The 16,035-nt window shown below is 38.9% G+C and overlaps 1 protein-coding gene and 1 long non-coding RNA gene across 2 annotated transcripts; both read right to left on the reverse strand.

Moving 5' to 3' along the window:
- Nucleotides 1-838: 838 nt before the first annotated feature.
- LOC133859642 (uncharacterized) lies at nucleotides 839-1,929 on the reverse strand. Its single transcript, XR_009898784.1, has 2 exons — nucleotides 1,341-1,929; nucleotides 839-1,244 (listed from the first exon to the last, which is right to left on the reverse strand). It is a non-coding gene; the product is annotated as an uncharacterized LOC133859642 (long non-coding RNA).
- Nucleotides 1,930-3,487: 1,558 nt separating this feature from the next.
- LOC133859098 (monooxygenase 1-like) lies at nucleotides 3,488-15,152 on the reverse strand. Its single transcript, XM_062294410.1, has 6 exons — nucleotides 14,884-15,152; nucleotides 14,613-14,759; nucleotides 12,660-12,710; nucleotides 12,295-12,463; nucleotides 4,326-4,554; nucleotides 3,488-4,227 (listed from the first exon to the last, which is right to left on the reverse strand). The coding sequence occupies exons 1-6, from the start codon at nucleotides 14,961-14,963 to the stop codon at nucleotides 3,692-3,694; spliced, it is 1,212 nt and encodes a 403-aa protein (XP_062150394.1). The 5' UTR covers nucleotides 14,964-15,152; the 3' UTR covers nucleotides 3,488-3,691.
- Nucleotides 15,153-16,035: the final 883 nt, after the last annotated feature.

A 16,035-nucleotide genomic window follows, 5' to 3' on the forward strand; every position in this document is an offset into this window, starting at 1 on the left:
TCTCTCTCTCTCTCTCTCTCTTTGTATCTCTCTCTGTTTCTCTCTTTGTCTCTCTATCTCTCTCTATCTCTCTAAACTTCGGCCGGCCAGTACATCACCGGTTAGGGTTCAGTGGTTGTGAAATGAAGGTATGAACATTGTGGTAGCACAGCAAGCACCAAAGATATATGTCCATGTCCGTTTGTCCAAATTAAAAAAAAAAAAAAAAAAAAAAAAAAAAAAAAAAAGAATTTAACAAAAATAAGAAACAAGAAAAAGGAATTTAACAAAAAAAAATTAATTAATTTAAAAAGAAATTAACAAATTAATTAATTAATTAATTTTAAAAAAAATTAAATTTCTAAAATTTTGCCACACGTATATTAGTACACGTGTCTGAAAGTTAGCCACATGTATTTATATACACGTGGCAAACTGTCAGCCCCGCGTACAGTAAAACACGTGGGCAATTGTACAATTAGCTACACTCAGATCTACCACGCACCGAATACGTGGCCATTTACACGTGTCTAACTATTCGCCACGTGTACAGTGTCCGTACATGTGGCGAAATGCAAGTGGCAAATTGCAGAAATTTTTGTAGTGGCCGGCGGTGTTTTCTTTCAGAAATTTCGTTTTGCTCAAACGTATATGGACATGTAAATCTATGATGAATGCCATGTGAGTGAATGAATTGTTTAAATGCAATAGAAACATATTCTCCACCATTGTCAATTTGAAGTTGTTTGGTTTTATAGGAGAATAAATTTTCTGTAAGGCATTTGAATTTAATAAAGTACAGAAGCATATCTGATTTTTGTTTTAATGGGAACAACCCAGCAAATCTTGAAAAATCATCAATAAAAACAATGTAAAACTTACAACCACCAACTGATACGACTGGTGAAGTCCATACATCCAAATGAATTAATCGAAGAGGATGTGTAGATCTTCTTATGGAATCAGAAAAAAGGCAACTTCCTACTCTTAGCAACATGACACAATTCACACAACTTAATGAATTTAACCGAACCAGACACAGGTAACAAAGACTCCTTAATTAATTTCTGAATGATGGACTCTGACGGGTGACCAAGCCTAGAATGCCATACATGAATATGTGCTGTGACACCTAGGGAAGCGGTAAAACATGAAATGAAAGCAGCCTTAGCCGAATATTTTCTCTGAAGAAGCTGTTTGAGGTAAATGGGGTATAACCCCTCTTCACTCGGCCCTTGCAGGATGATTTCCTTGGTCAGCAAATCCTGAATCACAAAGTGGGTAGAAGTAAGAATAAAATAACAATTATTATCTTTACAAACTTTTGAATTGAAAGTAAATTTGAAAAATAAGAGTAGAACCAGCGTTGGCAATCTGCAATCTTCCTCCATTTGCCACTGTCACACTGTCAATTCCCTGGTAAGGATGCTGCAGAGTCAGATTCTCAAGCTCTGCAGTTTCGTTATTGTTTGCACCACTACCCAAGCATCATGGTCGTTCATTGTCTTGAATATCATGTGTATATGCCACCATGACTGCTAGTTGGGAAGGTGGATGTCTAACTTGGTATGAGAAATTCATACTGTGGTTGCAATCAAGTGCCTGATGATTTGTCTTTCCACAAATTTGATAGGGAGTCCAATTGGTAGTAACTAGTAAAAATTTGAGAACTTGAGAAGGATTTACCATTATGCTGCGTGGGTCCTACAGTTTTGGAGCTTGGTAGAGACCGATTTGGCTGATTTGGATACTGCTGAGAAGGTTGAGATCACTGATTGAAAGCTTGTGGTGGTTGGAACTTGTGCTTCCTATTGTAGCGTTGCTGTTTTGGCTTTTGTGTGAAGAAAGCCACCTGATTGGCTTCAGGTGGGACCGTCTTGACATGAGCATTCAATAAGAGCTCAAAATTGAGCAATTGCATTGAAAAATCGTCGAATGAAATTGAGGCTTCTCTTGTAGCAAAACTCAAGGAGGTGATAAATGGGTGACATGAAGGGTTAAGACCTCCTTCAACGTAAGATACCAGGTCCTCATCATCTACAGTCTTACCAACTGCAGCAAGTTGGTCAGCCCAACTCGTTGCAGTAAGCAAGTAATTTGAGCAATTTTTTGATCTCTGATTTAACGTATGGAGTTGACACTTGAGGTGTGAGATTCTTGAACGAGAATTAGAAGCAAATTTGTTAGCGAAGTGAGTCCAAACTCGGTATGCAGTATTCTGTCCATAAACAGTAGAGAGAACCTTTTCAGTAAGAGTGGCAGTGAGCCAAGCCAAAACAAATTGATCATTTTTTCTACCATATCTGATATTCAGAGTTTATAGCAGAAATAGGTTTTTTTCTCTCATTATCAATAACAAAATGAGAGGGACAAACCTCTGAGGTTTCAACAATACTCAGAAGATCATGGGTACGAAGAACAGGAATAATTGGGTGGTCTAGTTGAGGTAATTGGAATTACCATTGCAAGAGAAGTGACATTGGGAGCAACAAATATATCATTTGAACTATTGGAACTAGAAGATGCCATTTGTGATTGACAAAGAAAGGTGGGGTTAGCCAAGAAGCTTTGATACCAAGTACGAATTTGTAATGCAAAAGAAACTCTTCAATTTTTCACACTTTACATAGATGTGTGTACACTATCTCATTATATATACAACAATTAGCATTTAAGATGATATGCAGAACAAATACAATAATGAAAAACAATAGTCTCTACATATTCTTTCCTTAGTGACTGCTCTTTATTTTATTGTATGCCATGAGTCTCTTCATTTTCAGCAGATGTGAAACAACTCTTCTGTGAGTCTTTTGCTCTTCTTTAATTACTCTACATGTATTGATTCTAGACATACTTCTAACAGTTCGTTGGGAAGTCCAAATGCCAAATGTCAACTTTAGACTCTCCGAACACAAGCTTAATTTTCCCTTATTAAGGTCTTCTAATTAAAGTAATAAACCTAGTTTTATGAGACTTCATAAAAATGCCTCTTCGTGCATGATTTTATTCGGACATTGTTGGGAAATATTCTCAATAGTTAGTAGATGGGCTTATGTAATTCATACAAGCCCATATACATATATTATTCCTAAAATAGGCCAGCTATATTAACAATTTTAGCTAAGGCCCATCAAGAAATAAAAGTTAAAGCCTATCCAGGAATAATTCGTAAGAAGCCAAGAGCATCTCAGAAGTATCAAATCTCGAAATACCCAAACGGCACCAATCCCGGGTAGCTCGGGATGATCCCTCGGAATCAAGGAGCCAATTCCCACCTTATTCAAGGTAAGTGATTGAAGTCTCATCTATAAATATGTACAAGCTATCGGGTATTCTTCAGATGAATTATTAATTATAAAAACTTGATATAAATTCTCTCAAATATTGACTTAAAGCATCGGAGTGAGAACAGCTGATACCCCTGGTGAACTCCTTTGCTAACATTTATTGTTTTACAGGAGTGAATGAATGACTTTACAAAAGCTTGTGCCACCATAACGAAATATATCTTAACAGACCTTTCGGCCATATAGTTTAGAGTTCTCATTAGTAATCTCTCTTAAAGTTATTCAAGTAAATTAGCATAAATGTAAATCAAATTTAACATTTAACATTGTTATGCTATTCGTGGAAAATAGAAAGGATTATTTCAATGACAGCATTATTAAAGCAGCAAACCATGGAAACTGAGCTTTATTAGCCATAGGTTTTAAAGGCGGCCACAATCATATCGACTATGACCAATTGGGTCTCTAAAGAGAGCAACCATGACGACGAGAGTAAGCAACTTCAACGGCAATGGCAAAGAATCAAGCAATAATTTCCCCGTGAGATAAGTTTGTGCAGACAACCACACAAGTCTCATCCTCCTCTCCTTCACATACGCATCCAGTGCCTCTCCAACTTTTTGCACGACCATCGTCTCCCTTCCATTTCTTTCCAAGTTCACCTCACGCAACTTCGGAGCCAAGCATCTGGCAAGCACAACAGCATCTTCAACACCTGCCGAGCCACCTTGACCAAGGAACGGGCCCATTATATGCATTGCATCCCCCGCTACAGTCACGCTTCCTTTCCGAAACCTTCCCAATAGTACGTCCCATGGCTCACGATATCTCAGGTGTGTGAGAGACAGTGAATTCTCATCACTGCTGTTAATCATCTCTATCATCTCTGTAGGGAAGCCTTTGGCTGACTTTAGAGCAAACTGTCTAATAAGCTTTGGATCTTTCCAAACATTTGAATCTGTTGAAATAAATCATAAATAGTAACCATTAAGAAAGATTAATGCAAATTAAACTAATTAAGCATTACGGCGTACGTATATATAGTGATTAGTGTACCTTGAGGGTTAACTTGCGGAGCTACAAACCAGAAAACCAACGTGTCATTAACAGGAGATCTTCCAAGCAGGACTTGACCCTTTTTTTGGCGTATGAATTCGGGGGCAAATCCATGCCCATTTGGATAATTTGTAAAGCCTCTCACCGCACATGCAGTTAAAAGCTTCGGGGGCTTTAGTTCCAGAAAATCCCCAATCACTGAGTTGCCTCCATCACATCCAATCACAATCTGTGAGGAATAAATAAGGTAAAATTCTAATCAATGGTCTCTTTGTATTCTAATCGAAAAGAGCAAAAAGGCATAGGGTTAGAAAAAACCTTAATAAAATATTTTATTTAAGTTTTCTATTGCTGAGGTTTTCTGTTTCAAAATCTTAAGCAAGCTTGAATAAATATGGCTTAAGGTAAGTCTAAACTTAATTTCAGCCATGTATTTTGGTATATTATTTTATGTGATAACGTGACCAATGAGTGAAAAAAAGAAGCATAATGTTTCTATTCTTAATTGAGCTATGTTGCTTAATTAAGTATATAAAAAATAATAGATTTAATTATTTGATTAATACTTTAACACATTCCTTATGTGTAAGACCAAACAATACATGGTTCGAATTCATACTTCTACTCAATACCATACATAAAATACTACTTATGTTGTCATTTATAAACTAATTTCTAAAGTCTTGGCTAAGCGGTTTAAAGGAGTGTTGCCAGGAATTATATCCTCTTCACAGAGTGCTTTTCTAGCGGGCAGGTTGATAACGGATAATGTTATTATAGCGTATGAGATATTGCATACCATGCAGAATCGGCTGTGGAGCAAGGTTGGTTTTATGGGGTTGAAGTTAGACATGAGCAAAGCATATGATCGAGTGGAATGGGCCTTTTTGGAGACTGTGATGAGGAGGCTCGGGTTTGATGATCTGTGGATTAATTTGGTGATGGCTTGTGTCAAATCGGTGACCTATTCAGTTGTGGTTAATGGCAATTCAGTGGGTTCTATCACACCTACTAGGGGAATTAGACAAGGGGATCCCATTTCCCCTTATCTCTTTCTGTTGTGTGCTGAAGCTTTAAGCTCTCTGATTTCCCATGCTGCTGAAACTGGTGTCATTACAGGAGTGCCTACTTCACCACGGGGACCAAGAGTCAGTCACTTGTTTTTTGCAGAAGACAGTTTGCTCTTCTGCAGAGCAAACTCGGTGGAATGGAGGCGGCTTATGAAGATTTTGGGGATCTATGAAGCAGGTTCCGGTCAGAAACTTAATCTTCAAAAGTCATCTATAATTTTTAGCCGTAATACAAGTGCTGAGAAGAAGGCCGAAATCCTTAACCTATCCGGGTTTACAGAAGCACAGAGGATAGACAAGTATCTCGGGTTGCCATCGTACATTGGAAAATCAAAATTACAATCCTTCAACTCCATTAAAGACAAAGTCCAACAAAGGCTTAACAACTGGAAGGTAAAATTCCTATCACAGGCAGGAAATAAATTCTTCTTAAAGTTGTTGTACAAGCGATCCCTATATACAGCATGAGTGTCTTCCTTCTGCCAGTGTCATTATGTAAAGAGTTGCAGGGTATGATGCAGCGGTTTTGGTGGGGGCATATGGCTAAGGAGTCCAATGTGCATTGGATGAGTTGGGAGAGGATGGGCAGATCTAAAATGATGGGAGGACTCGGATTCAGGGATCTTTTGATGTTCAACAAAGCCTTGCTTGCTAAGCAAGGGTGGAGGATTTTGCAGAATCCTGATTCCCTTATTGCCACAGTTCTAAAGGCCAAGTATTTTAAAAATGGCTCGTTCATGGAGGCGGAGGTGGGAGCTCGTCCCTCTTTTGTGTGGAGAAGTTTAACTTCCAGTAGAGATCTGTTGCAAGAAGGTTTATTGTGGAGAATAGGGGATGGAAAGAGTGTCAATATTTGGAAAGACAGGTGGCTGCCTACCCCCACTTCTTTTTCGGTGATGTCTCCAATCCGGGTGCTTCCGGATACTGCTACGGTCTCAAGGCTTATTGACCCTAGATTGGGAGGGTGGAATTGTAACTTCATTAAGGATATTTTCCACCAAGATGAAGCGGAAGTCATTGCATCTATCCCTCTCAGCCCCTCCTACCCTCCGGACAGATTGACATGGCTTGGTACTACTGATAGGTTGTTCACAGTTAGAAGCGCCTATCATATGGGCATGGAAATCCAAGCACGTAGCCACGGTAGCACATCAAGGGCAGAGTCCGGCGAAAGAGTTTGGTCTTGAATTTGGAGCCTACCGGTGCAAAATCAAGTCAAGATATTTTTATGGCGTGCTTGTAATAATTTACTCCCTACCAGGTGCAATCTAGCTTTGAGGAAAATTGTGGAAGATAACATTTGCCCATGCTGTAGAAGAGAGGTAGAAACTACTCTGCATGTTATTTGGAACTGTCCGGCAGCCCAAGATGTTTGGGGAGGAGGTTCTATTCTGTTTCAAAAATCTTATTTTATGGGGGACAATTTCATGCAATTTATGGAATATAGTATGGACAGGTTTTCCAAGGAGGATGTGGGGTTATTGGCCACTATTGCAAGACGTATTTGGCTGCGAAGAAATAAATTTATTTTTGAAATTTTATTCACCCCTCCACAAGTTGTTTATAAGAAAGCATTTGACGCTTATAGTGATTATTGTAGAGTACACCTTCAAGAGGAACATGGGGGACACATTCGAGAAGTTACAGAGCCTCATGTAGCTTTACTGATTGGCAACCACCCCTGAATGGTATTATAAAAGTTAACTGGAATGCTTCTTTAAACATGAAAGATAGATATGTTGGTATTGGGATTGTGGCCCGGGATCATAGTGGAAATTTTATGGGGGCAAGGGCAATCACCAAGAAGGTTATAGGCTCTCCGAAACTTGTTGAAACTATGGCTGCCCTTGAAGCGGTGTTGTTTTGTAAAGAATGTGGTTTTTTTGAAGTAATTCTAGAAGGGGATGCCTAACAAGTGGTCAATGATGTTAAGCTGGGAAGACAGATTTGTCGGCAGCTGGTTTGTTTGTGGATGACATTCTTTCAGAGCTAAAAGGTCTGAGGTATGTTAAGGTAGCTCATATAGGGAGGAATTCTAATAATGTAGCCCATGTCCTAGCAAAAGAGGCTTCGGCCAAATTTTTAGACATGGCGTGGCTGGAAGATGTTCCAGATTTTCTTATGTATGCTGTAAATAGGGATCGTTTATATCCCTAGATTCCAATTTTGGGATCATTTTTATTTTCAATGAAGGCACGTCTACTTGGTTCAAAAAAAAAAATACTACTTATGTTAAAAATTAGGGATAATTGCACCGTTGATCCCTGTGGTATGCAATAATTATTTTTTACTTCCTATGGTTTAAAAAGTTCATGGGAGGTCCTCGTGGTATGCAATAATTACAAATCGATCCCCGGCGTCAAATTTTGTTAAAATTTTTAACAGATTCCATCAGCGACACATGTCACCAATAAGATGGCGACACGTGTCCATCTTAATAAAAAAAATATAAATAAATAAAAATACTTATTTTTTTTATAAAAAAAATTCAAAAAAAAATTCAAAAAAAAAAACAGAAAAAAAAAGCTGAAAGGGTGGCTGGGCCACCCCTAATTTATATTTTTTTTTTATTAAGATGGACATGTGTCGCCATCTTATTGGTGACACGTGTCGCTGACGTGGCGGGCCACCCCTAATTTATATTTTTTTTTATTAAGATGGACATGTGTCGCCATCTTATTGGTGACACGTGTCACTGGCGTGGCATTTGACGGCATATGTTAAAAAATTTAACAGAATTTGACGCCAGGGATCGATTTGTAATTATTGCATACCACGAGGACCTCCCATGAACTTTTTAAACCATAGGGAGTGAAAAATAATTATGGCATACCACAGGAACCAATGGTTCAATTATCCCAAAAAAACTACTAAAAAATTATGAATTTAATCATCTCATTAATACTTTAACATCATATTATAAAGGGACAACTTCACAAAAGGGTATCGAACTATAACGCGTTTTGACGGAAAGGTACTGAACTGGCAAATCTCTCGAATCCGGGGTTTTAACTATCAAAATGAGCCCTAAGCGGGCATTCCATCTGGTTTCAGTGTTAAAACGTGATAGAAGTCAAGTCACGTGACTTTTTTAATGTCATTTGTCCGTTTTGCCCCTCACTTTCATGCATGTAAACACAACTCCTCAAGCTAGACCCACTCTCCACTCACACATGAAGATTGTAGTCGTCGTCATCAACCCGGCCAGAGAGAAGCTCTGGTAAGCAGGACTTGAGCTTACATAGACCATTTTAACTTACATACAACAATAACTAAAATCATTATAAAATATTGTGATTACAGCAAATATTCACGAGTCACAACTAACAAAGTTCCTGAATCAAAAGAGCATGACATTTCTAGATCCCTACATCTGATATGTTATCACTACTAGGTTTTTGACATTCGATATTATTCCAAGAAGTAATAACAGACCGACAAATTTCATACCTCTGGATGCTCCCACAAGCTATCGCTCATATCTTCAATTATTTCTGCGGTGAGGTTATCATCACGAATTTGAGATAAAAAGGCTCAATGAACGTGGAAGTAGACGAGAGTGGCCATGGGATAAAAAGGCTCAATGAACTCGTCGAAGCCGTTATTAGTGTTCTTGATCAGAGGATGCGATTTCTGTAAGATATTATTCCCTTATGTGGCATTTATATCACATATTACGGTGTTTATTATATTTATTATGTTTTAATAAATAATTATATTATACGGTATTATGGTTATGGTAATTTCTATTAATTTAGATTACCGTAATGGAATCGTTTAATTGATTTAAAATCAATTAATAATATTATTTCCTTGATGGGAGGAACAATACGGTATTTACCATATTTGAGGGTCCCTGACCTAGCCTATAAATTAATAGCCTGTGTACACCATCAGTACGGCAATTCGGTAATAGGCATAGGTTAGAAGATCCTTCAGATAATCTTTTCTTGTTCTTCAAATGGATCGTGGAAACGCTTGAGCAAATATGGCTAGAGGTAAGCCTGAGTCCTATCTTTTATTTCCGCTGCGCATGTTAGTTTAAGAATAATATGTTAAATATCTCTAACAATTTCTTGTGCTGCATGCATGCTACGGGTTGCGGACTATCTCAAAATCAAAGTAGAAGAATCTTATTCAGGAATCTAGGCTTACGTCAAAGTAGAAGAATTTCCTTTGTTTTAGCTTCCTAAAACAGAGTGTAACAGAGCCATGTGGGATTTTATATTTTTATGGCTTCCATCTCCTCTGTGTATTCTATAGGTAGAGGACGACAATATGCTCGTGATAAGCGGCGAGAGGAAGAAGGAGGAGGAGTAGAAAGAGGGGGCCAAGTACGAGAGAATGGAGAGGAGGGTCGGTAAGTTGATGAGGAAGTTTGGGCTGCCTGAGAATGCCAACACCGATGCCATCTATGTGGTTTGCCAGGACGGCGTGCTGACTGTGACTGTCTAGAAGTTCCCTCCTTCGGAGCCCAAGAAGCCCAAGTCCATTGCAGTCAAGATTGCTTGAAGAATGGATTGTGCGATTGTGATTTGGATTTTGGTGGGTTATGGGTATTGGAATTCAGTCTACCGTTTCAGCAAATATGCCACAAACTTCCAAGCAAAATCTTGAGACGTATGAAAGCGTGAATCTAAGCCTGAATCTACAGAAGAATCTCTCATCAAAGAATGCTTCACTGTCCACGATGAGGCGTTCTCCACCAGACCAAGCGTGGCTGCAGCTAGGCTGTTGGGCTATAACTTTGCTATGTTTGGCTTGACTGGGTATGGGGAGTACTGGCGTAAAATACGCAAGATAACTACATTTGAGCTTTTGTCGAATCATCGACTCGACTTGCTCAAGCACAAACCAGCTTCAGATCAGGTGGAAAGCACGATGAAAAAACTTCACAAATTGTGTGCTACCAAAGCAGGGCAAAAGGTGGAGCTGTTGTGGATATGAATTAAAAAGTCATTCAGATCAAAGCAAATTAAAAAGTCATTCACTGTTGAGCAATCAATGTGATATTACCGGTAATCCTCACCCTTTAACGTTTGTGGTATTTTTCACCTTCTTCTTTCCTTCCTTTCTTTCTGGTTCACAGTTTTCCGCCTCTATATAATTGCATTTATTCTCTATTGATGCAAATGATCTGCTAAATCATCGTTCTCTTATTTCTGTTCACTGGTATTTCTATGCTCTGATTGAAGCTGCTCGTCACAGACCACCCACGTGGTCTGGGTCTTGTGAGTCTTGTCGAACATGGCGTTGACGTTCTTGAACCACTCCTTCAACACAGGCTTCAATACCGTAGCTTCCCTTGGCCACACGCCTGACTACATTTGCTGTGACTACATGTGGTGCAGTGAAGTCGAGTGGTGGTGTGGTGAAGTCGTGGTGTGGTGAGTGTGGACTGGTACGTGGAACAAGTATAGGATTATCATTTGTAAGTTAGATATCCATCTTTGTGCTTTAAGGAATGGTTCAGAGAGCCTTTTAAATAGCAAATATCCATTTATGAAATTTTCTCTGTTTTAGCTTCATAAAACAGAGTGTAATAGAGCCACGTAGGTTGCTGAGGTTGTCTTTGGATGCACCATCTCCACAGGAGGGACTCTTTGCAGCTCCATGAAAGATATGTAAGGAATCATGACGAGAGATGCAATGCAAAAGGGGACAAAGAAGAGCTCAAGAAGCTAGATCTTCAATGCAAAGGCTGGGGCTTCTTTCAGGTAATTATATTATATCTGTACGCCAATCAAATGGAAGAGTATATGCTTAATGTACTACCAAGTTTTTCACAAACGAACATGATTTCATTTGATGGGTGTCAAGTTCGTCGTTTTCATAATTAAAACAAAGCAAAATGATACTCTTGATCTTGAGTAGATGCAATTCAGAGTTCCCAGAATATACATGCGTACTGAGATATGAAATGAAGTGAACCTTGTTTGTGGCCCCACATTTGTCAGGTCCAAACATTATGGTATAAGGTGACTCATTGTCAAATTCCTTTGGTCGAAGATATTTGAGATATGCACCACCACATTCAAGCCCTTTCTGGAGCCTGGTCTCAAATTGGAGGACAACAGTTCCATCCTTTAGACTCACAGGCTCATCACGCTCTTTAACTATTGCATACTTCCTAGCCTTCTCACGCACAAAAACCAACACAATGCATGGAAAAGGATAAGCATGCAAATCCAGTACAAACTCTGGATAAGTCCATAGATGAAAGATTTAGATAGAGCACAAAGCATTCAAAATATTAAGAGACACACATGTATGTATGTATATTGAGCTATAGATAGTTCTCAGTAGTGAGGTGTTGAGCACGGACAGAAGTCACAGAACACCCACTGAATTTGGCAAGTAAAAAGATAGGGAAACTTTTTACGTGCGTGTAACAAAGAGAGAGAGAGAGAGAGAGAGAGAGAGAGAGAGAGAGAGAGAGAGAGAGAGAGAGAGAGAGAGAGAAAGAGAGAGTAAACGGGGAAGGTGCGTGTAACAAAGACAGAGAGAGAGAGAGAGAGAGAGAGAGAGAGAAAGAGTAAACGGGGAAGGTGGGAAAAGATGTAATTTATTTGTTTAGGTGGGGGCAAAACGAGTAGAACGCATTAAAAAAATTACATGGAAGTCACGTGACTCGACTTCCGTCACGTTTTAACACCAAAACCAAACGAAATGTCCTTATGGGATTCATTTTGATAGTTAAAACCCCGGGTTCGAGAAGTTTACTAGTTCAGTACCCTTCCGTCAAAATGCGTTATAGTTCGATGCCTTTTTGTAAAGTTGTCCCTATTATAAAATTCAATTTACAGTGAAACATGTAATTGTTCAAGAAAGATTGAGAATGAATGGTACCCATAAAATAAAAATCCAAATGGTGTGAATGAAAGGAAAAGAGTAGGTACCTTAGCCTTAATTATGCTTCCATCATGCATATGAAGGATTGGAGTTGAAGTGTGTGCGTCCAATTTGATTGAGATTATGTGGCATCCAAACCGAATTGTGCCAACCGGCAAATGAGCTGCCAGCAATTCAACTAATTTACTCCGTTCTACACACCGAGCTTCTCCTTCCCTACCAAAATAATAGAAATTTTATCTTCTATTTTCTACACTGAGTTTGTATTTAATATATATATATATATATATCTATATATATATATATATATATATATATATATATATATATATATATATATATATATATATGCGGACGTAAAAATGGTTAAAAAGTGATTTTGAATGGAAAATGAAAAGCCCTATATACTTACGAGACGGGTGATTCTTGTTGCTTTCCACTGTCAAGCCATATGGTCCGTGCCCTGTTATCAACAGTAAAAATAAGCTTTGTTATTTATTCATTATTCATGATACAGTAATTCAACACGCACATAAGGCTAAGAGGTCCAACAGGGATCTGTCTGTGATCTGATGTACTCAGGTAGTGGTCGCGACTTCCGACTGTGGTCCAATGAACTTCGACCAACGGTCGTTCGACAACTTTTTGCAATGGGCTGGTGAACTCAAACGATTTGAAAATGAGAAGTTTAACCTTGAAAAATGGTTTATAATTTTAAGGAGAAATTACACTTTACCCCATGATATATTCACCATATAGCGATTTGGTGTCCAATGTTTAAAAATTGGTAGATAACCCCCTTAATGTTAACAACGTGTGTCAACATGGACCTTCCGTTCACTTGTCCGTCACTTTGGACGGAAAAAAGGCCATGTGCGTTACACGTGACCTTTTAAACAAAAATCAAGACAATTTTGCCCCAAAATTCATCTTCACCAACAAGATCTCTTCTTGGGTACGTTCTTCACTGATTCCTACGATCTCTTCTCCATTTCCCTCGCCACCAAGCTCCTCGGCCGCATATATTACCAAGTCGAAGGCTCGTCAAAACCCGGCAGCCTGCCTCCGATTTCCAAAAGCCATAGGTTCATTCTATTGGCAATTGGATTTCTCTTCTGCTGTAAGTCGATGACCATCGAGGTGTTATCACGTGCATGTTGACAACAAGGATTGCAAGGGATAGAGGCAAAATGGTCTTGATTTTTGTTTAAAAGGTCACGTGCAACGCACGTGGCCTTTTTTCCATCCAAAGTGACCGGCAAGTGGACGGAAGGTCCACGTTGACACACGTTGTTAGCATTAGGTGGGTCATCTACAAATTTTTAAACATTGGGCGCCAGATCGCCATATGGTGGATATATCAGGGGGTAAAGTGTAATTTCCCATAATTTTAAAAGAGATAAACCATTATACGAAAATTAAAAAGGTTTTCAAGTCCACCAAAATGTTTTGAGTTTGACCATGATTTTCTTTAGTACAAAAGAGGGAAAAAAAATACAATTTAGCCCCCCAAACTACCAGTCATTCTCCGGATAGCCCTCCGAACTACCAAGGCTTGGAATCTGGCCTCCTAAACTACCAAAACTTTTGAAAAATGCCAATTTTGACAAAATATCCCCATAATAGCCCTGTCAAGTGTCATTTTTCAATTCAAAATTCAAAAAATTCAAAAAACTAAAATTTTATTTCTTATTTATTTATTTATTTGAAAAGAGATGGATGTTTGGGGTGACATTATTTCCCAACCACGACCCGATCTTCCCGACACTCCTCCGGTCACCGTCCGTTTACAACGCTATGATGATCGATTTTATAGTCCAGCTCGGCGAGTTCCGATTCGCAATCATCAACTCGCTGATCTTGGCCAGGCTCAAGCTCGTCGAGCTTCAGGCGTGCATCGTGCCCAATGACAATGGTGGAAAGAAGCAATACATCCTTTAGTCGATCGCAATATTTTTTTAAAATAAAAAATACTTTTTTTTTTTTTAGTTTTTTTTTTTTAATTGTTTAAATTTTTTGAATTTGTTTTAAGCTTTTGAATTTTTTTTGAATTATTTTTTAATTGAAAAATGACATGTGACATGAGTATCATGAGGATATTTCGCCAAAATGGATTTTTTTTCAAAGGTTTTGATAGTTTACAAGCTAGAGTGCAAACTTTAATAATTTTGAGGGTCATCCAAAAAAAAAAGAGTTGTAATTTAGAGAGTTAAATTGTATTTTTTTTCCTACAAAAGACTGAGAAATAGAAAAAAGGTTTTTCAAAAAGCATTATACGCCCAAACAATGATAGCATTAAATACATCGATCTACTTGTACTTATCTGCTGAGTAATGGGGGAGGAAGAGAGAGAAAGAGGGCGTACAATTGAAGAGTGAGGGCAGTTTGTCTGAGCTCTGAAGCAATACCCAGCTGCTCAAGGGCACGCCAGCCATTAGTGTGAACAGCAATACCGCCTCCAGTTGCTCTCAGAGACTCTGATCTTTCCAAGATTACACTTGCAATACCCTTCCTGCATCCCAAGGGATCGAAGCATATATATATATAGAGAGAGAGAGAGGCATTAGATTAGTATAATCAAGCACAGGCTAATAATTAATTAAGAGCCATATATCTCTTAAGAAGACAAAACAAACCTGTGAAGAGCAAGTGCGGTGGCAAGCCCACAGATGCCACCTCCGGCTATTACAATCTCCATCTCTTCAACTCCTTCCATTTCGATCTCGGTCTTCCCTTCTACTTGCTCTGTTTTCTCTATCAGTAAGCACTCGACACCCTTTTCTTCACACCGACTTGTACGGATACACTCATATCATATATATCTATATATATATATAAGTCTATGGAGACGACGTTGAAGAGAGCTGCTCTCTTCGCTTCCGCGGCTAGTTTTTCTCCTCCTTCCAGACAAGGTTGGCCACATCTTTATGCTCAGTTGTTTTTTGACAAGTCTACAGAGTATCCATATTGACCATATCTCCTCATGCTGACCAATGTCAATTGCGATGAATCGACTGGTAAAGATTGTTGCCGTAATAGGTTTTTTTTTTTTTTTTTTGAGAGAGAAAGTAAAAATAAAAAGAGGAAAGAGAAAATTTACCTTCGCCTTAATTAAGTCCATTTCCACTTTTCTTGTGGAGCTTCCAAGAGATTCAAAGGCGGCATGTTGACCAATGTGAACACTCATTTGATCTTTTCCTTGGATCCAATTTTTTTTTTTGAAAATCCCTTCTAATATATAAAAGAGACCAAAGAAGTCAAACGTCCAGGATTCCAAAGAATCCTTAATATACAAAGTCACGGCACAGTACAGTGGTGAGAGTTTCCTCCACCCAGGTAAAGTAGACTAAGACCATTACATAATACAACTGCTCAAAAATCTAGACAACAGAAAGATGCCTCTACATCACCATAAAAACTCTACTTGAACCGGGAGAGGGCACACAAACTAAGCCATCAAATAGCTTTGAAGTACTAGATTTTGATCTTTCAAAAACAACCCAGCAGCTGCAATCACCAACAACCAAACAAAACAAAGAAAAAACAAACTACAAATGCACTGGCAGACCGGTTTCCCCACTTCCCCTTTTTTCCTCGACGGTTTGCAACCTCCAGAAGATCCGTAAGCCGATCCAAACCTCACTCGACACCTCCGGCTTCACTTGAAGAGAACGCCCAAATTTTCGGTAATCCGCCCAAAACCGAGCCCCTCCACGCCCTAAAACCGCCGATCCAGAAGAAACCCTAGGCCGTCGCTGCTGCAATCTGCCACGAATCAGACTGGAGGT

This window comes from Alnus glutinosa, chromosome 2 (genome assembly GCF_958979055.1).
Source record: "Alnus glutinosa chromosome 2, dhAlnGlut1.1, whole genome shotgun sequence".
Classification (NCBI taxonomy): Eukaryota; Viridiplantae; Streptophyta; class Magnoliopsida; order Fagales; family Betulaceae; genus Alnus; species Alnus glutinosa.